Consider the following 23,250-nt stretch of genomic DNA (forward strand, 5'->3'; position numbering starts at 1 on the left):
CTTAAACTGGTACAATTTGATAAGGTGCAAAAATGTTCCGGCACCAATGGGTACAAAATTGTCTTTCAAAAAGGTACACCTGGTGCGACAAGGGTTTGTACCCTTTTAGGTACATTTTCGTACTTCTATTTTTGAGTGTGTGGACTCCACTTTTGTTGGGTCACTTGTGGTTGCAGCTTAAGTGTAAGCTGGCAACATTTTGTGTAGTGGTGACTACAGAGTGATGCCTTTTGTGTGTGGTTGTTGCAGTCCACTTTTGGTGTGGTCAAACAGGTGTTGCTGCTTTAGTGTATTAATTAGTGATTGGGATGGCGTCACTCCCCAGATCAGTGGATCTTGAGTGGTGGGTATGTCTTCCCAGTTTATCCGGTCACTTTGTCTCTTTTTGTTACACTCCTTTTACAGTAACGTGTGGTTGCAGCTTGGGTGTAAGCTGGCAACATTTGTGTGTAGTGTTGACTACACAGTGATGCCTTTTGTGTGGTGGCTGTTGCACTCCACTGTTGTGTTGGGCACCTGTTGCTGTTTTGGTGTGTGTGTCTGTTACCACAGTTGGTGCATTTGCTTTTTGTGTTCTCTTCTCATGGTGGTGGCCATTTTGTTTGTGGGGGTGGCACCCACGGACTTGATTTTGGTCCTGTGCAGAAGTGTTTTTATGTAGATTGGTTTTAAGGGGGAACAGACTTATGATTGCTCAAAACCTGACTACATTAACTTGAACATTTCTTTAGGGGAGAAATGTTCAGTTTTAAGGGGGAACAGGAAGAGGGGAGTCTCAATTTCTTGTTGCACCAGGGTTTCCCCTAGGCCCTGGTTGTAACAGGCAGTCATCAAGGTTTTTGGCCAGGCAGTCTGTGGCTACGAACCCGCAGAGGAGCTCTGGCACGGAGCCCACGTTCACCCTTCCATTTCCTAAGTAGCAGCTGGGTAGGTCTCCAGGCTTGAGACGGTTCAGAAGGACCAGGCCGGGCAAAGGTTCGGTCAGTTGTGGCCAGCCTAGGAGGTCCTTCTCTGGGGTGCAGTCAGAGCCTAATACAGGCACCGAGGACCAGGTAATTTGGAAGGGCGAGGTGAAATTAGCATCAAATGGATTGACACCAGCTCCAGGGTGTGTGGCCAGCCCCACCAGGCATGCAGTGCGGTCTGCGTCCGCAGGATAGGGCCAAAGGCCGGGAAAGTTGGTGGACACCGGCATGTGATTACACACATAGCAGTTGGTCTGGTTGTTCAGATGGGCCGTAGTATTCATGAACCACCACCACTCGTTTGTAGCGAACCCATGAGGATAATCAACATGTGGCAGGTGGTCCTTAGTCGTCCGTTTCCCTCTTAGTAGTGTCTGGCAGGGGCGGCGGAGTCGGAACCAGATTACCCCTCCAATGAGCATGAGGAGCAGTACCACAGGGAACACCCAGAGGTCCATGCACCATTGAGGGCAGCTCCATCTAGAGGGCGGCGGTGGTGGTTGTCGTCGTTGCAGATTGGTGTGGATGAACCACTCGTCTAGAGGGATTCCTTCCTCCTCCTTTTCCTCCACTGGTTGAAGTGTTGCATCACCTTGCTCTGTCATCCTAATAGGACAGGGATCAGTTGTTTTCTTCACTGGGGTTTGAGATGGCCCTGCCGCTATATAGCAGAGCCCCCTTTGTAGCCCAGACTTCCCCACTGTCCAGTTGAGACAGAGGTAGGCTGCAGTTTGCAGTGGCTGAGGTAGATCCAAGTTGTCCTTTCTGCAATCTTTACTGCTGTTGGTGTTGTTAGCAGGACCTGGTACGGACCCTCCCACCGTGGGCTGGACCAACATTTTCTTTTGATGATTTTGACGAATATGTAGTCCCCTGGCCTCACTTTCTGGCTGTCCTGTGGAGGGGGAAGAGAATCAGAGGGCAGTAAATTTGTTTTGGAAACATCTTTTTGGTCCAACAGTTTTCTCATGTGCTCTGCCAATGTTGTCTCTTCTTCAGATACCTCAAGGTCTTTTGAGAAAGCAGGGAGTCTAAATGCCCTACCATGAACTATCTCAAATGGGGTTAACCCTTTATCGGTCAGAGTGATTCTCATGTACAATTTCACTAGATCTAAGCAGTCAGGCCATGGTCTCTTTGTTTTTTCCATGCATTTCTTTAACTGAGATTTGACAGTCCCATTTGTTCTTTCTACCAGACCTGCACTTTGAGGGTGGTAGGCACAATGATTTTTTAGATTTATTTGTAAGTGTTTTGCAACTTGACTTACAACTTGGTTTACAAAATGTGCACCATCACTGTACAACACTTCGGGGATCCCATACTGTGGCACAATTGTTTTGCACAATGCTTTTGCTACTGTCAGTGAGTCTGCAGCTTTTGAAGGTATTATTTCAACCCATTTTGAATATGCACCAACTAGTACTAAACAGTATTTGTATGGCCCGCTTCTGTTTAGTTCTATGAAATCCATGTGCATAGTTTGAAAAGGTTCAGTTGGTTCTGGGAATTTCCCTCGTTTTGGTCTTACATTGCCCTGTGGGTTGTGTTTTATGCAAATTACACATGATCTGCAAAAGTTTTTTGAGTAGGAATTAAATCCATAGGTTACAAAGCTTCTGTTTACTAGGTCTGTCATCCCTCCTGTTGAGACATGGCAAGGCCCATGACTCAAAATGGTGGCAGCTTTGTACAAGTTTTTAGGGATAATAGGTTTGTTAGCCTGTGTATACAGTCCTGTTTTGTCTGTTTCAGCCCCTTGTTTGACCCAATACTGTTTTTCATTATCAGGAGCAGAGGTCTGCATATCACGGAGGACATCGAGGGTGATAAGAGGGTGTATTGCCTCTGCTGAGTACGTGTCAGAATTGCCAAACCATCCCGAGGCCGCTCTCTTTGCCATTTCATCCGCTAAGCGGTTTCCTGAAGTAACAGTATCATCTCCCTTTTGGTGAGCAGCACATTTGCACACAGCAACATGTGCAGGAAGTTGTACTGCGGAGAGAAGGGAGGTGAGTAGGGAGGCATGTGATACAGGCTTCCCTGTTGAGGTTATCATCCCCCTTCGTTTCCAGTGTGCAGCAAAGAAGAACAGAGTAGAGAAGGCATATTGGCTGTCTGTATAAATTGTCACAGCTTTATTCTCAGCTAAAGTACATGCTCTTGTTAATGATATTAATTCAGCAGCTTGTGCTGAGTGTTTCCCATGGATTTTCTTTGCTTCGATAACTTTATCTGGCAGCTGCACGACAGAATAATCTGACATATTTTCCCCTAGCTCATTCTTTGAGCATAAGCCATCTACAAACCAGACATCTCCAAAAGATAACGGTGTGTCAGTGAGATCCTTGCGCGGCACTGCAAAGCTTCAGTAGTTGAAATGCAACTGTGAGGCTCCCCCTCATGAGCGGAGGGGAGTAGAGTTGCCGGGTTGAGAACAGTACATCTTTTCACAGTTAGATGAGGTTGTGACAGTAGTATTCCTGTATATGAAAGTTGCCTAGCTGGCGACAAGAAAGTCATTTTTGGCCTGAAGTAAGAGCACATCAACTGCATGAGGAACTAACAGCGTAAGTGGGTGAAACAGAACAACATCAGCCGATTGTTGTACAGCTAGAGCAGCAGCAGCTGTAGCCTGTACACAAGGAGGCAGAGCTATAGCTACAGAGTCTAATCATTTGGAGTAGAATGCAACAGGTTTCATTTTCCCGCCATGCAGTTGAGTGAGCACAGAAGTCATAAATCCTTCTCTGCAATCTACAGTTTGAGTAAAGGGTTTATCATAGTCTGGCAGTGAGAGGACTGTGGCTGAGACAAGATCCTTTTTAATGGTTTCGAATGCTTTTAGTGCGTCGGGGTTCCAGGCCAATCTGTCGGTCAATGCCATGGGAGCAGGGTAGATAAGGTCTAATAATGGTTGAGTTTTCTCAGCATAAGAGGAAACCCAAGCTCTACAGTAGTTGCAGAGACCTAAGAAGGCCATCATTTGTTTTTTTGTCGTGGGTTTGGGTGCTTCTGCGATCGCTTGCTTGCGCGTTTCCTGTATCTCTCTTCCTGCAGCGCTAAGTGTGTGACCGAGATACTGAACTTTGTCTCTAACCCACTGTAGCTTCTCCTTTTTGACTTTGTTTCCCGTTTTCTGCAGGTGTTGTAAGTGAGCATAAGAGTCGGTCCTGCAATTCTCGGCCGAAGTGGCTGCTATCAAAATGTCATCTACATACACAACAATTTGGCTGTCACAAGGGGGTGAGAAGGTTGACAAGCATGCATTTATAGCTTGTGAAAAGATGGCTGGGCTATCACAGTAGCCTTGTGGTAGCCTATTATAAGTGTAGCTTTTTCCATTATAAGAAAATGCAAACCAATGCTGCGAGTCTGGATGGACTGGGATGGAGAAAAAGGCATTGCTGAGGTCTATGACGGTAAAATGTGTGTTTTGGGCTTTCAGAGAATTCAGCAGTGTGTGTGGATCAGGCACTAAGGGAGCACGTGATTGGACAGCTTCATTTATCTGCCTAAGGTCCTGTACCATTTGCCAGTTTTTACCGTCAGCCTTTTTCACAGGAAAAATGGGTGTATTACACGGGGAATCGGGGCATTCGCGAATAACATTAGCTTTCAACTATTGTTCAATCACTGGGCGAATGCCTTGTAATGCTTCCGGTTTTAACGGATACTGTTTAACGCGGGGCCTCCTGTCAGATTTTGGCTGGATTCGCACTGGGGCTGCAGTTGTCATTAAACCTACATCTGCAGGTCCTGTAGTCCATAAACTGGGTGAGAGGCCCTTTAAGTCTGCTTCCTCCTCTTCAGTAAGCAAACAGCTTGTGGGAGGGTGTCAAGGGCGCAACTCATGTACAGCGGGAAGTGCACTGACAGTGTGGTTTATGACTTTTCTGTACAGGCCTGTGTTACTGCTAAAGCTCCATCCTTCATCATCTACTATCCCGAAGTCTGTAGCTCGTGTGGCTTTGGTTACTAGGCGACCGAGGTCACGCCAGTCAAGGTTTGTGGCCTTCGCGAGAGAAATATGTGCAGGTAGCAAAACATCTGTTGCAGCAAAAGTGTCTTTATCAGTATAAAGATACGGAATCGTGAGGGATTCTTCTTTCAAGGCAAAAAGTTTATCTTGGTACTTCATGTCGGGGTTTTCAGCTATCATCATGGTTACATGTAGCTCTGTGGCTCTCATCGTATCATGTGGTTCAGATAGCACAGTGTCAGCTGTGCACAACAAGCGTGGCAAAGTATCAGTTGTCTGATGTGTGGTCCCTAAATCGAGAGAGTAATAGAGTCATGGCGGTGCTCCGTCCATATGATACAAATCTCCTGTATCATAGTTTAAGTGGGCAATTCTGATACCGCCTGTGGTTGGAACAATAGCTATGCGCAGGATTTCCATGAGGTCGCGCCCTAAGAGATTTATAGGGCACTCTGGGGAAATGACAACAGAAGCTCGAAATCTTTTAAGAACAATGGTTTGGACAGTCTGTTCATGGTCACTGCTCCATTGGCTGATTTAACCCAGATACAGCCATTAGAGGGACAGAGATTTGGCACACGAGTTTTTAGCACAGTTCGACATGCCCCTGAGTCACAAAGGAATGTTACTGGTTTGCCATTTATGTTCAACGTTATTTCAGGGCGAATAGCCATTGCACTGAAAACTTCCCATGAGTTAAACACATTAACAAATGCTTCTGGATCTGAGGAATCGTTTACAGGCTTCTCCTCAGGTCCCGGGGCTAGTCATTTAAGGTTATAATCATTTGAGCGGCGGTTGTCCTCGCGGTTATCACGTGGCTGACTAGACCAGCTGGACCTTTTTTGAAAACCGCGTCCCCTGTAATTACCCCTACTGTACACGGCCTTCCCTGCAGTCTCGTGCCCAATGGCCTTTTTTACCACAACAGTGGCAGATGGTAGGGTCATAATTGTCATTTTTGTCGTTATAGTTTCGATTGCGGTATCCCCTAGAGTCAGTGTTTGGTCTGCGGTCAGGTGTGTCACGATCTGGGCTGTCATTGAGGAAAGCATCACAGTCTTCGTCGTCATAGAAAAATGTGTTCGCTCCTTTCCCTTTCTTATTCTTGGAGTCTAAGTGTTTGGTTGCATGGCGGACCCACTGCATAGTTGTAGGAACGTCCGCGGTGTCAAATTCAATGAAATGTTTGCGGACCCAGCCTGCAACATCTGGGTGTAAACCATGCATAATAGCATGTTTGAGTTGTTGTTGGTATGCATCAGTTTTATTTTCATTAAATGCTATACCACTATTAGCACGAAACACGGGTTCCATTCGGGCCCTAAAATCCTCAGGATCCTCGTCTGGTTTCTGTTTTATGGCAGCTATGCGAGAGTAGTTCACGGTGCGCGCAAAAGCAGCCTTCACTCTAGTTGCTATTGCATCGAGAGCCTCTTTATTGTCTCCCGCCAGCAGTCCAACGGCTGGATATGCAAACACTGTCCCTACACCATTTCTCCCTGTGTAATTACCCTTTACTCTCCCCCATTTAATTTTCAATGATGATTGCATAGCTTCCCCTGCTTCCTGTCCATTCAAGCGGTAGGAGTCTATCAGCTCTCTCATACATCATATCCATTCCTCTGGATCATCCTCCGGTGGAGGAATGCCGGCTACAGCATTCGCGGCCTCCGCGAGGGTCCAAGGACGAAAAACGTACAGGATTGGAGGCTGATCCTCACCCCCCGCCTGAGGATTGGCAACTTGGATCTGGGGAAACACTTCTTCAGCTATCATATTTGAAGATTTTTTCCCTGGTGGTTTACTTTTTTGATTTCTGACAGTCAGGCTGGGGCTTCCAGCCGGGCTGTTCATGGGGGTGTGTCTGTTGGGTAAGTGGAGGAGGTCTGTTGGTCGCAAAGTGTGACTAGGGCCCCCCTATTGCTAATTTCTACAGTTTCAGGAGACGGCACCTTTGGGTACAGAGGCGGACGGTTGGACAAATGGGAGGGCTTAGCTGCAGGTGCCGGTTTCGGCTCTGGAACTGGCTCTGGAATGTTTTGTTCGACAGGCGCATTAGCTAATGGCATGTATGGGGGAGGGGAAGGTTCAGGCGCTTGCCTGCAGTTTGTCTCATTGTCTTCTTTGCGCAAAAAAAGAATGTGGTTTTTCTTAGCTTCCTTTTTCACTTCTTTTTGCTTCTTAAGGTTATTCTGTCTGGCTTTAGACTGTGTTAACCATCCATGCGCTATGCGGAGCTCGTCAGCTCTTTCTTCATGCTTTTTCCCTCGCTTGGTGATGAGACTGGTCTCCAAGCGGGATATTAAATCCTCTATTTCTCTTACTTTTAGGCGGCCCGTAAATCCATACTTCTTTTTCAATTTTTTCAGATACTTGACACTTTGAGGATTCCATTGTTTCATATATTTTTTATCACCTGTACTGTCTTCTTCTACAGTTTCACAAGAATTCTTCCCACCCATTGTATGCAAATTTTTGTTTCAGTGATCGTTATTTTAATGCTTTTCCCTGGTCTGCGTTGTGTTTTTTATGCGTTCTCTTCTACTTCAACAGGCCATAGACGTTCGTTAATACCGATAAGGTTTCAGTCTATGCTGCTGCTTCAAAGAGAAATACTATTTAAACTGATTTTAATTTTATTTCTATTTTACTTTACCTAGGAACTTGCAATATCCTGTTACTAAGTGTAGAGTGTTTTTACTCACAAGAAAAGGTGATATGATTTTTCCTCAGTTCTCCGGTCCTGTCTCCTTAGTTTCAAAGTCCGGATCCCGTCAATCCAACCCTGTTTAGTTGGAGGGGACGTCTCCTTCAGACCGCCTGTTGTGGTCCTGCCCGTCAACGGGCTTCGGTGTGTCGTCCTCCTTCTGGCAGAGCTGGGTATATTGGGATCCGGGTCACGGCACCAAGAAATGTTGGGTTTAAATCTGTTAAGAAATGAGACACGGACACGGAGATTGTCTTTCTAGGCAAAGGGGGAGAGCAGAAGTCAGCACACAAAGTCTGGGCTCCTGAGTTCCAATGAGCTGCTCTCCCCAAGCATCTTTTATTCACCTACAACAGGGCGTTAGCGTATATGATTGGCTCTTTGACAGTATATATGAGTCATACAGTTGTTATGCATGATGGAGAAGTACACGTACACACTTTCGGACCTATGGCCTTCAGCATCTATCCTTCACACAAACATTCTTATGATGTCCACCATCAGTTATTCACACAAGATGCCATTCGAGGCCTTGTGGTCCCGCCGAAGGGTGAGTGTGTTTCTTCGCAGTACTTTTCCAGGAGCTCGGTACACTTCCACAAACATATAAAGGAAGACAAGCAGGTTATATCAATGCAATGCAAGAAACTGATAATATAAGCATAATTTTTCCAACAACCAACCACCACTATAACAACAATAGCACCAACCACCACTATAACAACAACTGCACCAACCACCACAATAACAACAACAGCACCAACCACCACAATAACAACAACTGCACCAGCCACCATGATAACAGCAACACAAACCACCACTGCAACAGCAACAGCACCAACCACCACAATAACAACAACTGCACCAACCACCACGATAACAACAACAGCACCAACCACCACTATAACAACAGCAGCACCAACCACCACAATAACAACAACTGCACCAACCACCACGAAAACAACAACACCACCAACCACCACGAAAACAACAACACCACCAACCACCACTATAACAACAACAGCACCAACCACCACAACAACAACAACTGCACCAACCACCACTACACCAACAACAGCACCAACCACCAGAAAAATAACAACACCACCAACCATCACTATAAAGACAACAGCACCAACCACCACAATAACAACAACTGCACCAACCACCACTACAACAACAATAGCACCAACCACCACTATAACAACAACTGCACCAATCACCACAATAACAACAACAGCACCAACCACCACTATAACAACAACTGCTCCAGCCACCACGATAACAGCAACAGCACCAACCACCACTATAACAACAACAGCACCAACCACCACTATAACAACAACTGCACCAACCACCATAATAAGCACATCTGAGATGATGTTCTACACCGCACTGTTGGTGGTAGAGATCACCTGCACAGTGGTGCTCGCTAAGTTCATCCTCTCTCTTGACCACCTGCTGCAACGCGGGCAAAGGATGTACCACGGGGTCGAACGCTTCCACTTCTCCCACAGGAAAGAGGTTCTCCTTAGACCTCTACAAGAGGCAGAGACTCACAGCCTTTAAACAACAGCACTTTACAGAGCATCCTCTCTAAGCATCAGCATATGACCTATCAAATCATTCTTGAGTAAGACATCAAACCCCTTTTTGCTCATCTAATGGCTTATATAACACTGATAGGCTTTATAATCATTGCGGGTTTTTTCTTTTTTTAATTAAAACAATGTATCAGATAAGAGTGTGAAAACAATGTGACATTGTGGGGAACCTGCAGAAAATGATTTACTGAATCTACAGCATCCTTCAGCTAAACGAAACTCATAGTGAGTATCAACTCATTGTTGTTCAGCGGTACAGAAGGAATCAATTCACATGTGGATGATCTAAGGTGATAAACTTTAATAGAGCTGTGCTGGTAATAAGTGTGACACCCATGGTGACGTCACCCCAGGTTTGTTGAGTCTGTTTTGAAGCATTGTTTACTGTTTACTGAGGTAATGAATCAAGTGAGAAATAGGGTAATGTTCTCATAAGCTTATAGACAATCAGACTTCTTTTTGAAACCAGTGGTGTGGTCCCCAGCTATCTTAGAAAGAATGCAGGTTTAAAGACCCCCACACGCCGCCCAGACTCAAACCAACAGCCAATTGCCTTACTCCGACCACTCCTACCTCTCGTCTGACCCGTTGGGCAGAAAAGTTGCACTGAACACACTGCTTTGATGTGCTGCCAACTCCACAGTAGCGTGTACGTTCTGTGCTTGCGCGAGATGCAATAAGCGGGTGGCGCTAGTGTTGTGTATAAAAGACGCTGGACGATAGGTTTATGCATGCAACTCTCTTTAATTTCGAGCAAAACGAAACTTAACTATTTCAGACAAAAACAGCTGCATACTAAACATGCAGGGAGGCATTACCAAACGAACACAGACTAATTCGTCCTGAACGGATGCAACAGCTAGTCTGTCCAAAACATGAAAACAAGAAATGATGGAATGGAGTTCATAGAAAAACAAAGCGCGCAAAGTATTCCAAACGGCCAACGGCCAGCCTCCTTAGACTTCACATGTTGAATCGGAGCATACAACGTCCAAGTGGCTCTGAAAGCTTCCAATGCAGCTGAACACAACGAACAGATTTGTTCCCGACCTCGTCCGAGTCTCCCGCTTCAGACGTCCAATGGTTGGGCCAGTGTGTTCCCGCCTTAAGGCACTTCTGATTCACTTTTCAAACATGAAAGACCGTCCATACATTATGCCATCAATGGCAAGGACTCTAACCGGCACTAAATAATTTATTTTGCCTGTCAAAACAATGCTGTCTGTATTATCACCTTACAAAATTGATACAAACTTGTTAGAAAGCATTGACCATTTAAACATCCAACACATATAGAGCAACTTTGGAGTCCAGCTTTTTGGCCACCTCATGAATATTGGCAGGAAATTCACTCTCTTTTTAACTTGTATTGGTCTCTTCTAATTCCTGAGAGAAATATCTGGCTTTTAAGTTGCTAAATGCTACACTGTGTTCACCAGGTCATCTGTAACATTGTAAGTCTGCTACTTCAATGCATCATAGAGCTGAGGTGAACTGCTGAGTCAGTCAATGATTCTCTGTTGGGTCGTCATGATGTGTTCCATTGTTGATATAAAAATACTAACTATAGTACTTTTAAATATGTTAAGTATTTTCATCTTGGTGATGACATGTTTAAGGAGGTTGTACTTAAATACTGTATATAAGTCTCACCTGGAACATTTCTTTTATTTAATCATTTTTTTTGCTGTGAACTATTTAGGACACATAGTAATGTGTGCTGAATTTAAAATGATGAAAACATGTTTTCCTGGACATTTCTTTGACTTGTGTTAACTTTCCCAGAGAATCAAGATGCCCTCACTGTCACATCTGAGGTACTCCTGCAGCAGAACCCCTGGAGGTTTGACAAGGATATTATGCCACCAGTGTTGGGATTAACAGAATAAACGGCGTTACTAACGGCATTACTTTTTTTCAGTAACGGGTAATCTAACTAATTACTATTTCCATCGTTACAACGCCATTACCGTTAACAGCTATTAAATGTGGCGCGTTACAAACTGAACCTGATTATTGAAGCTGTTGTCATCCGACTCGGCTCTCAGCCACCGGAGCTGCAGAGCTGTTTTTTTTTCCTCCGGTGAGGGAGGAGAGAGGGGTGATGATGATTGGCTCTCTAACGTTGAGTGAGAGTTTTTAAGCCAATCAGTGGCAATGTTCGGTTTACACACAAGCCACACATGCACACAGCAGCCTCACACACACAAACTAGCAGAGGTGAACTGCAGCAATGGCGAGTTCGGAGAGAAAGTTAACGTTTTTAAAGTCGAAGTACAGACACTACTTTAATCTCCTGTCCACATCTGTTATAAGCAACTCTGATCTAATGAAGCATCTCTCAGTGGCACACGCTTCTACAAAACTAACACTGGCCAAAAACTCTGTTGCTGACGCTGCTGATGATGATAGCAGGCCAGGTGTGGCAAACGTGAGCTCCGCTAACAGCTTCACAAAAACTTATGACACAGACTGACTTGAATGCAATGATAGACAGGTATGTTGTTGAGAACTTGCTCCCGTTATCAACAGTTGAATCAGACTCCTTCAGAGCACTCACTGGCAAAATATCGGGGAGAGCAGGTGCCGGTCCGCCATGCAGAAATACATTTTCTAAATACATATGTAGATGCTGAGTACGCTAAAATGGCTGCCGAGCTCAAAAGGGGGAAGAAATAAAAGTAACGCAATAGTTACTTTTCCTGGTAACTAATTACTTTTATAGTGGAGTAATTCCGTTACTAACTCAGTTACTTTTTGGAAGAAGTAACTAGTAACTATAACTAATCACTTTTTAAAAGTAACGTGCCCAACACTGTATGCCACTTAGCGACTGGCTGATACAGCAGCGTCCATAGCCACCCAAACTCTTGCGGACTGTGAAACTCCTTTTAGTCTAAATGGCGAGCCAGTTGCTCTGCTGAATGTAACCTCAGATGCACTGCAAAAAAGGGTTTTACTCTTCAGTGATACAGAATATTAGGATACACATATTCATCATTCACTTGTTGAATAAGTTGCTTATTAACATGCATATGAATGCAATATTTTCTGTTTAAAGCACGTATTAATGTGTTATTCTGAAATAACTACTATGCCGATAACTAATTTACTAATAGTTTGACACACACAGTCACATTAGAATTGGGGACATATTCTGAGAGATAAACTAAATTTCATGTTATTTGGACAAAGTGTGTTTTAAGAACAGACCATATCTATTAAGTGTTATGAGGGGAGTATTATAAATCTTGCAGGACCTCCACCTTATATTAATAGTTTAGTTATGTTATGATGTGTTCTGTATTATGTCACGTGGCTATCGTGGATGTAACTGTGAAATTATTATTTGATGAATATGATTAGTGTCTAATAAGCCCATGAGGGCTGGGCACCAACCATGGTGTTTGACACTTAAATAAACCAATCAATCAATCAATCAAAATTATAAGCATCGTAAAACATATTTCGATTGTATACAACAACCTCCATACTTACCATCAATAAGATGCAATTAGGGGGTTATTGAGGGAAAACGCAATAATATCAAGAATATGATAATACAGAATAAGGCATGATTTATTCCTTTAAAATAACCAATAATGAGCCAATATTCTACTTACATATGATAATAAGCATCTAGTTAATGGTTACAGTAATGTGTACCCTACAGTTCTTTTCGGGAAATAAAGACTGCATTCAGTACTTCCTCAAAATGTTTCATTTTTCTTTTCCTTTCTACAGTACTAATAGTTGCAGTTGGACAATGGCTTTTTGTGCTAACAACAATACATAAAGGAGTTTTGCACAATGGCTCATCAAATGTCATTTTGACTCCACTGTAAAATATAAATGCCATGCTTTCCATACTTACAATGCAAATTGCTACAATACAATAAATGCAGTATTTTTAGTGGGAGCAATCTTGTGTTGTGTTCATCATTTACAGAACTAAGTGGTAAATTACGTTAGACAAGATCATACTGAAGCAAGTGATCCAGGAGTGTAAAGGGGGAGCAAACTCCTCTCAAAGGCACTGTACCCACAAATAAAGACTCACTTATAAAAATAGTAAGTTGCATCACACTGACGGACTGATTTGTACATCAGATGGAGAGAAAAAGGAAAAAGAAGCACCCACCCATTTAAAAGTATTAAGATTTGTTATTTCTCTTGTGGCCTATGCTTTACTTGATGATTATCCTACTGTGATCACTAAACTGTTAACTGCCATTGTTGCAGGTATGAGAGTGATTCTTATTGTTTGTGCTTTAGTTTCAGTTTTCTTATTGTGTTGTTTATACTAGTTACATATGATTTCACTTTTCAAACATGAAAGACTGTCCATACTTTATGCAATCAATGGCAGGGACCCTTACCGGCATTAAATAATTTATTTTGCCTGTGAACATAATGCTGTCTGTATCATCAACTTCTAAAGTCATGACATTTACTCTCCTTTTAACTTTTATTGGTCTCTTCCAATTCCTGAGTGAAATATTTGGCTTTTTAGCTGACAGATAGATAGATAGATAGATAGATAGATAGATAGATAGATAGATAATATATACATCAAAACAGTGGAGCGATCAGAGTTCTCTCTGTCAGGCAGAGGTGAGAGAGTTATTGTGTAATGAAATGGCTTGTGGCAGTAAAGATCTTGCTGCACACATTGAAGGATCTCAGCTTCCTCAGGAAGTAAAGTCTGCTCATCCCCTTCTTGTAAACAGCTTCAGTGTTAGATCTCCAGACCAGTCTGTGGTTGATGGTAACACCAAGGTACTTGTAATCCTCCACAATGCTACACTATGTTCACCAGATCATCTGTGTAATTGTTACTTTGCTACTTTGACGTGATAGAGGCCGCTCTTATCACTGGCATTTCCTGCCATTGTCGTAGGGATAAGAGCGGTCTCTCTTCTTAGTGCTTTAGTTTAATTTTTCTCATCGTGTTGCTTATATCAGTTGATTTTGTACATCCATTTGCTTGGGACCCTCTCTACTCCATCAGAAGTGACTCTCGCACAGATTCCTGCAGGTAGGTGAGTATAGTTTCAGGAGTTAGCTCATAGTGGCAGAATAAGCACCAGAGTCTCGTCCGCTCTCCCCCTTGGGCTCACAGGCGTGGCCGGATCAGGACTGCTGCCCTGTGTTGGTGTTCAGCAGCTTTACTGTGTGTGTAGTCCCTAAATATTTTAGCTTGGGCCAATTTTAGCGGAGTGTGTGTTGTGAGTGTGGCTTTTTTCATTTACTTTGTCCCTGATTGTAATCTGTTTGTATCCTCTGTCAGTGATTATCTCGTGTAGTTTATTTAATTTATTTTGTTCTGCACGTGGGAAGTGTTTGGGACAGAAACTTTTCATTTTGCGTTTCTTTAATTTCCAACTTCCTGGCTACTTCTCTCACATCATTAATATCGTTTTGTGTAGTTTATTCTGGTTACTTTATCTTATTTCTTTTGTTATTTTGTTGTTAAGTTAAACTTCAAGTAGTGGATCATTCACCACAGGCAGGAGGCCCATTTCCCTGTCATTGCAGCTAACCAGTGTTTTGTGTGCCTTTAGTCATTACAATAAAGTGTTTGTTTATTTGCCTGAGTGGAGCCCCACTAAATTTATCTCATCCCTTATTCTGTTTTAGAAGCTGAGAGCCTAAGGTTGCAGAGGTTTGTGTCTTCCAGTGGTGGTGCCCCCTTTCTGTGTGCTGTGCTTAGTAGTCCATCCCCTGGTGTGATCCTTCACGAGTGTGTGTGTGTGTGTGTGTGTGTGTGTGTGTGTGTGTGTGTGTGTGCATGTGTGATTGGGGTGACTCTTCTTCAGGATACCTCATTCCTGGTGGCGCACCTCTCCACTGGTAAGACTCAGCTTTTCCCTTCCCTAATTACCTTTTGTTAGTATTCTGATTTTGTAAAAGCTAAGAATTATTGTTGGATGGAACCACGTCTCTTAACTCTCAGTATCATGAACCTGTATGCTTTTGAGTTATCAGTCTTGAGCTGAGGTAGATATTATTCCTTGGTTGAAATACCCAGGGTGGCGTTGTCAGCGTCTCCTTAATTATACCAGCTTGCTGGTCGTCTTCCTAACAGCTCGCCACACTAGCAATTACAGACACCAGACTAAACAAACAAGTTGCAAATGTTGTGATGTATGTTTAGTAGTTACCTGTCAAAAGCAATGATCCAGTAAGGAAGTTAAAACAAAACGAGGCGACCGTGGCTCAGGTAGTAGAGCGGGTCGGCCTATGTTCGGAGGGTTGGTAGGGGTTCCCCACCCCTGCCAACTGTGCCATGGTCGTTGTGTCCTTGGGCAAGACACTTAGGTCAGCTCCGAACCTCTGGAATGAGAGCTGACCTCAGTTCAGACATCCGTATGGGCCTCTTCCTTTAGTTAACCTCTGATGCACCCACAGAGCTGATTAATAGCTCCGGGGGCTCTAAAGCTTTTAAAAAACAGAAACATACAATTGACATCTTTTTGGTTATCATCCATCAAATTAAGAATCAACATTCAGTTATGTGTATGAAGTGATAACAGAAGACATTGTTCCTAAAACTACTTTAATTTATATAAGTTATAAATTATCACATTTTCTTTCTTTTTACAGTGAATAAGCATGTCAAGAGGGGAAATCATCATTCTTTTTCTGTCTTTGCTGTTTGAGACTTCACTGACTCAAGACGAAGCATGCGAAAAGGGGGAAGAATGCAAATTTGTTTTCGACCGTGTGACAGAAATCCCACGTGTCCTCAGACCAGGTGTGACAGGGTTCTACATTCTGGATAGTCAGATTCAAACAATCCCCAAAGAAGCCTTTGTTGAAAACCCCCAACTTACAAGAGTGGAATTCTTGAACACTATCATAACATCTATTGAGCCAGGAGCCTTTGAAGGTTTGGTAAACCTCCAGATCGTTGAGATCTCCGGCACCCTGTTAATGTCAATCCCAGTGGGAGTCTTTAAAGATCTCAGCAACCTGGATAAGATTAAACTAAAGTCTAACGAGCTCCGCAGTCTGGAGACAGGCTTGTTTGACGGCCTTAAAAGTCTAACAGAGATCCAGTTACACGGAAATGAGATCGAATCGATTGAGGATGGGATCTTTAACAACCTTGAGAACCTTTCATTGCTTCATCTAGCTAGAAATAATCTCTCAGCTGTATCCACTGACTGGTTCTCGAACCTAAACAAACTTACGATTCTAAGACTTTACAAGAACCAGCTGACCAGCATTCCTGATGACATATTTCAGAATTTGCCAAACTTGAAGGAAATTGGCTTGGCGGGAAACAAAATAGCAGAATTATCACCTAATCTATTCCCACATAAAGACAAACTGACAAAACTGACTTTGGATGGTAATCTTCTGACTGGTTTACCTCGAGAATTTTTCATTGACTTCCCTCAGCTTAAAACACTGACCCTACATAATAACCAACTGACCAGCCTACCACCAGTGCTTTTTGGAGCACTGCCTAAATTGGACTCCATAAGCCTCAGTCAGAACAATCTAAGCACTCTTCCTAATGGAATATTCAGCCCTATGAAGAAACTCAAGAAGGTAGATCTGTCTAAAAACCACTTTGTCACATTGAATGCTGAGTACTTTGAAGGCCTTGACAAGCTCACAGAGCTGAATCTACAGTACAACAAGATACATTCACTGGATGCTGGTGTGTTTGAAAAGCTACAATCTCTGATCACACTCAAGCTCGCTCACAACGACCTCCAGACGCTTCCTGAGGATATTTTCCAGCCTTTAGCAAAACTAAAAAAACTGTACCTTGAACATAACCCCTGGCACTGTGACTGTAATCTAATAAATCTTCACTTCTGGATGACAGCGAACTCTGAGAAGATTGTGTCTCAAGTGTTCTGTGAGTACCCAGAAGATCTAAAAGGGCGGGAAATCAGTTCATTAACAGAGGATCAATTAATTTGCCCCACCCCTCCCTCCACGACCACGACCTTAACCACCACCACAACAACATACACGACACTCCCAACTACAGTACCAACAACCACCATCCTTACAACTACAACACCGACCACCACTTCACCCACCACGACTCTTCCAACCACATTGCAAACAACCTCCACAATACTTAGTACCACAACACCAACACCCACTTTACCAACTACAACAACCACAACAACAATACCAACAACCACACCCACAACCCCGACCACAATAACAACAATAGCACCAACCACCACTATAACAATGACTGCACCAACCGACACTATAACAACAACAGCACCAACCACTACTATAACAACAGCACCAACAACCACAATAAGCACATCTGAGATTATGTTCTACATCGCACTGCTGGTGGTGGTGATCACCTGCACACTGGCGCTGGCTAGGTTCACCCTCTGTCTTTACCACCTGCTGCAACGAAGGCAAAGGATGTACCACGGGGTCGAACTCATCCATTTCTCCTACAGGAAAGGGGTTCTCCTCAGACCGCTACAAGAGGCAGAGACTCACAGCCTTTAAACAACAGCTCTTTACAGAGCATCCTCTTGTCTGTTGCCAGTGATGGTAAATGAGCCAATCAGCTGAGCATATGACCTATCAATGCATCCTTGAGTAAGACATCAAACCCCTTTTTGCTTATCTAATGGCTAATATAACTTTGATAGCCTTTATAATCATTTCTTTTTTTAAATTAAAACAATAGTGAGTATCAGCTCATTATTTAGCTGTACAACATAAATCGATTCACATGTCGATGGTCTAAAATGATAAACTTTAACACAGCTATGCTGGTAATAAGTATGACGCCCATGGTGATGTCAACCAGGTTTGTTGATTTCTGCCATTAAATAACTTATTTTGCCTGCGAACACAAAGCTGTTTGTATTATCACTTTATAAAGTTGATACAAACTTGTTAGAAACCATTGTCCATTTAAACATCCAACATATATAGAGCAACTTTGGAATTGTTATTGTTGAATATTGGCGGGAAATATACTCTTCTTTAACTTTTGTTGGTCTTTTCCAAATTCTGTGTGAAATATCTGGTGTTTTAGCTGCTAAATGCTACACTGTGTTCACCAGGTCGGCTGTGATATTGTTAGTCTGCTACTTCAATCCACCATGGAGCTGAGGTGAACTGCTGAGTCAGTTGATGATTCTCTGTTAGGTCGTCATGATGTGTTCCATTGTTAATATAAATATACTAACTATAGCACCTTTAATAAAAATGTTCAGTATTTTCAGTCTTGGTGATGACATGTTTTAGCAGGCTGTCCTTACACACTCTGTATGAAAGTCTCACCTGGAATGTTTTTTTTCTTTCCTTTTGCTTTGCTGTGAATGATTTATGAAACATAGTAATGTGTTCTCAATGTACAATGAATAAAACCTATTTTCCTGGACATTTCTTTGCCTTGTAATGACTGAAATCCAGCACTTGGCTACAATCGACACACTGCAGGGAAAGCCAAAGATTATAGAGACGTAATTCTTTGCCTCATTCATTAGTTTTCGTTAATCAAAAAACAAATCTTAAGAAACTTAAAGGATAACTTCGGTCAATTTCAATATGCAGCTATATTGCTCAAGCTACCCTTGACTTGCCAGTACTGAAGACGCAAACATTTTTGGTCCAACCCGTAGGGGAGACTGGGGTAAGTTGAGCCAAAGGGTAAGTTGAGCCACCCCTTGTTGCTGTGAAATGGTAAAAAACATTGATCATGTGACCAAATATTTAGGAGGAAGGCATCATTTCATTGAGCCTGTGAAAGTAATAACCACATGGGTAAAGTAGTTAGACATTTAATTCCAAAAAAACATTTTTCACTCTTGAAAGTGAATTTAGTCTATCGTAAGTTTCATGAGAATTGTGTTTAGACCAAAATAGATCATTTTAAATTTGTTTTATACATCAATTGTGGTATCTATGAGCTACAACATGAGGTCATAAACCTAGCACAAAAGTGCACCATTTTAGCTGTGGGGACTAATAAAGTCAAAATGGTAGCTTTGGAGTAAGTTGAACCATTTGGCCAGTTGTAAGTTGAGCCACCCAGCGGAGGTGGGAGATGGATGGATCAAGGGAGAGATGGGGATAGATGAAACGGGAGGAAGATGAAGGGAGGAGTTTAACGAGGATGTAGAAGAAAGGATAGATAGAGGAAGGAAGGAAGGATGATGAGAGGATGAGAGTTTCAGTTCAGATTGTTCAAATGTGTTACTAGTCCATAACTGACCTTACTGTCAGCAAGGACACCCAGTAACTATGATTCTGGACCAAAAATTCAGTTCTAGGGTTTTCTTTCCAAAAACACAGTTGTTAACATTCTCTTCCCAAGCGCACTTTATGGTATTCTCATGTTGAAATGTATTTTTACAAAACAGCTGTTTAGCAGTAATATGCAGTAATAATAAAAAAAAAGTTATTGTACCTGTTGAATTGTGTATAATAAATAAAAATACAGTTTGTTTACAGCCCTGTCTTCCAGTAGTCCAAACAAGTCAATCCGTCAAGCTACTGCCTCTGCCTGTTCCGCTCTCTGCGCCTTTCTTTCCGCTCTCTCATTCTCTAGTCACGTGCAAGTAACTCCTCATCTGTATACTCCGGTTCAAACAAATATGGTCTACCGTCGAATTCAAAAGGTTTGTCGTTGATATCTTCGACTTCGACATCAGACAAGTTCTCCATCGTGACTGCCTCTGTATGAGCTACGATCATGCGCAGACAAGCTAGCTTTCAGTGCAGAGTGAATAGACTCATAACATGCTGTTGTAAGGCTTATGGCTCATGATCAGGCTGTAACATGGTCATGTATAAACAGAAAACGAAGATGTTGGATTACGGTTTCTGTCTGCAAAGTTCAAGTTTTCGTCTCTGCCAGTGAGGGAGTAAGCGCAAGCTCGACGGATCGACTTGTTTGGACTACCGGAAGACAGGGCTGTAAACAAACCGGTATGTGGCTGCTTGCACAAACACACTGTTTTAACCACTTTTTAATTCATTTTGAGTCATACACGCTGCAGTGCTGTGTTGTAAGGTGTCTGATGATGTTGCATAACTTTTGGGGTGAGATTTGGAGCATGTTAAGACGCTTAAAATACAGTGTAAAGTTCTGCCCCCATGGGTTAGTTGTCAATGCTAACTCTCCGTTCAAGGAGGCCTGTAAGGGTTGGACCAAAAATGTTAGCGTCTTCAGTACTGGCAAGTCAAGGGTAGCTTGAGCAATATAGCTGCATGTTGAAACTGACCGACGTTATCCTTTAAGAAATAACATGTGTCAGTAATTAAGATGCCATTGTAATAGACTGAATTACATGTAGGCCTATAGTTTAAGATTCTTCTCCAAGTATTACAGCGATAATTTTTCTTCATCAGATATGCACATATGTGTATTTTTCTATTAAAGCAATAATCTTATAATGTCAGTTCCTAAAAACATAAATTATTGTGCTTTTTCTGCAAAGCCAGTGGAGCAAAACAAATTCATCTCTGAAGTTAAAAATTCATGAAGTGGCAGAGGGGAAACCACTGAGCAGGACTTTGGGACTGGAATTTATGATTGGTTGGGTTGTCGGCCTGATAGCAAAAGGTTAGAAAGCATTAATTAGGCCTTCCATTAGACAGTAACACAAGAACAGAACAGTAAGTCAGATCCATTAACCCCCGTCTGTGTGAACTTGTGTGTGAGTTTTGTGCATGTGTATGTGAGAGATAACAATCAAATTAAAACTAAAGAACTAAGAATGTTTTCCTGCTGTCTGCTCTTAAATAGAGTAGAGTAAAATAATGTCTGACTTTGTACAGTAACAATAAGTAACAGTGTATGAACTACACTGCAGGCTGGAGTCTCTGTTAACCGTAAGACAGGCAGATCAGTGTTACGTATGCTCCTCTCCACTATGAGATGTCTATATTCATGTATAACATTTGCTGAATTTACAAGAAGGACACTATATAGTAGAAAGCCTTGCAATACAAAGTTTATAAAGTTTCTTCCAACTCAATAACACACAAAATTGAGAGATTTTAGAAGGCAGTCTGTGGAATTCCTCTGTCTGTAACATAATTGTCTTTATGATCTGACAGCAGAATATGATACAGATCCACTGTTCTAAAAATCCATTGTCTGTGGCTCCACCCAGTGGCTTTTATTTGATTTGCAAGAATCCACCACTCCCAAATCAACACAACCGAACAGATCCAAGGGGAGTGTCAATCATGCTCGTGCTTACACTGCTGGCAGCCCCTCTACGTCAGTGCATACTCCGCAGTGCCCCTCCCCCGCGCAGCATCTGCTCTCACCCAGTGTTGCCAACTTTGTTGTTATATTTAGTGAGTTTTCATACCCCTCTAGCGACTAGCGACAAATTTAGAGACTTTTTTGTGGTTTTATTGGAGACTTTTGGAGACTCTGACGTGAAAGCGAGTATAATTCTTGCTCTTTTCATTGAGCAGCAGGTGCTGCCTTGGGCCCCTCCCCCGTCCCAAAGCACTCACAGGTGACCCAGCCCTTGCACAGCTGTCCCTCCCAGCTGTATTCAGAGCTGGAGGAGATGTTAACCTCTCCGCGTGCACACTGCGAAATCGCCCAGGCACCACTGGCTATCTGATGTAAATTTAAAAATGTTTCTGTCTAAAACATCACTGCACTGATACGTTTATTTGTAGTTCTAAACATAATAGGGGTGTTTTTTTTCTCCCTTTTTGTCCCTCCCACAACGTTATTCCTCTCTCCTAACAGTGCATTACAATTTAATGCACATGGCCAGTTATGCAAATTAGGCGATGACATCATTTCGTGACTTCTAGCGACTTTTAGGACAGCCAATAGCGACTTTATCCACTGAGGAGTTGGCAACAGTGCTCTCACCTGGTCAGATAGGTACAATTTCAAGCTCAAACTGCTAACAATGGCTGAGAGGCAATAGAGCAGATAAATATCCAACCATTGCCCACGTCAAAGAGAAGAAATTAGAAGACAGAGGAATAAAAGCAGTGTTAAAAGAAAGAATTGGACCATACCAGAAAGAAAACCAGGATAAATATCAGAGCCTGATTTCAGAGGTGGACAGAGCTGCGGGTTTTGGAAGGACTCAAGAGCGACGCAGAGTTCCCGCTTTTCTGCTGGACAAGTAAGGACCACTGCTTGATATATGTTTCATTCTATGACTTAACCACGAGGCTAAGATGGTGGCAGTTACAGTAATACTCACTATAGCGCATATCGCCTTATGATGTTGCAGTTGAGCTATGTAGCTTGTTGGTAAATGTAGCTTGTATGTTAAATCCAGTGTTTAGCTTTGTCTTTATGGCTTCTGGTTAGCAAAAGTGTCTTTCAAGTTATAACGTTGGTTTGTGTTCAGTACGCTCTGAGTGGTTGAATTGGTTTAGAGAAATAACGTTACTTATGCTTCAGAAAGGCAGCATGGCGTTGCACTGGGTAATGATTACCTGGTAACTCCATCTACCGCGATGTGAGGAATATTGTTTGTTACTCGGGTTACTACAGTGACCAGGCATGAGGCACTCGTCATTGTAATTTAGTTGTATTGATCAGAAATAGAACAATCAGGGCTTATGATGTTGACAATCCCCAACCAAAGCAATGAGCATTCAACCCGATGTGAATGCGGCATCTTGGTTATCTGGCTTCCTCTGTTACCGTGGTTACAAGCCTGTTCATGCACAGCAGGCTCCTTTGTGGGGAGGGGCTTTGAAGGGAGGGCTGCAGCTCAGCAGAGAGGAAGAAGGAGGGACCCGGGAGCTGTACTTATACAAATATTCTGGTTAAGTCTCATTACTCCGGACTGCATCTTTAACAGGTCCAACATCTACTGTATTTATTGATTTCCTTATATATTCATGTCTCTTAATTTTTTCTTGATTTATTCATATATTTTTGTCTATTTATGATTCCATTTAAAGGTGCAATATGTTAGAACTTGCCACCGGTCAGGTTCATACTCCAAACAAATAGGGGCGACATCACCAGAGTAACTGCAA

At 42.7% G+C, this 23,250-nt stretch overlaps 1 protein-coding gene across 2 annotated transcripts; it reads left to right on the top strand.

The window, feature by feature from the left end:
- Positions 1-13,467: 13,467 nt before the first annotated feature.
- Positions 13,468-18,651, top strand: LOC115591156 (carboxypeptidase N subunit 2-like). Of its 2 annotated transcripts, XM_030432890.1 has the most exons (3): positions 13,468-14,299; positions 14,902-15,114; positions 15,868-18,651. In XM_030432890.1, exon 3 carries the CDS (start codon positions 15,877-15,879, stop codon positions 17,761-17,763), a length of 1,887 nt encoding a protein of 628 aa, XP_030288750.1. In that variant the 5' UTR covers positions 13,468-14,299; positions 14,902-15,114; positions 15,868-15,876; the 3' UTR covers positions 17,764-18,651. The 2 variants fall into 2 exon arrangements, with proteins under 2 accessions (XP_030288750.1, XP_030288748.1); XM_030432888.1 differs by having other exon boundaries at positions 13,468-15,114.
- The last annotated feature ends 4,599 nt before the right edge of the window (positions 18,652-23,250 follow it).

The sequence above is a fragment of the Sparus aurata genome, chromosome 11, assembly GCF_900880675.1.
Source record: "Sparus aurata chromosome 11, fSpaAur1.1, whole genome shotgun sequence".
Lineage (NCBI taxonomy): Eukaryota > Metazoa > Chordata > Actinopteri > Spariformes > Sparidae > Sparus > Sparus aurata.

Coding starts and splice junctions, on each gene's coding strand:
- LOC115591156 (XM_030432888.1), top strand. CDS start 15,877: ATGTCAAGAGGGGAAATCATCATTCTTTTTCTGTCTTTGCTGTTTGAG.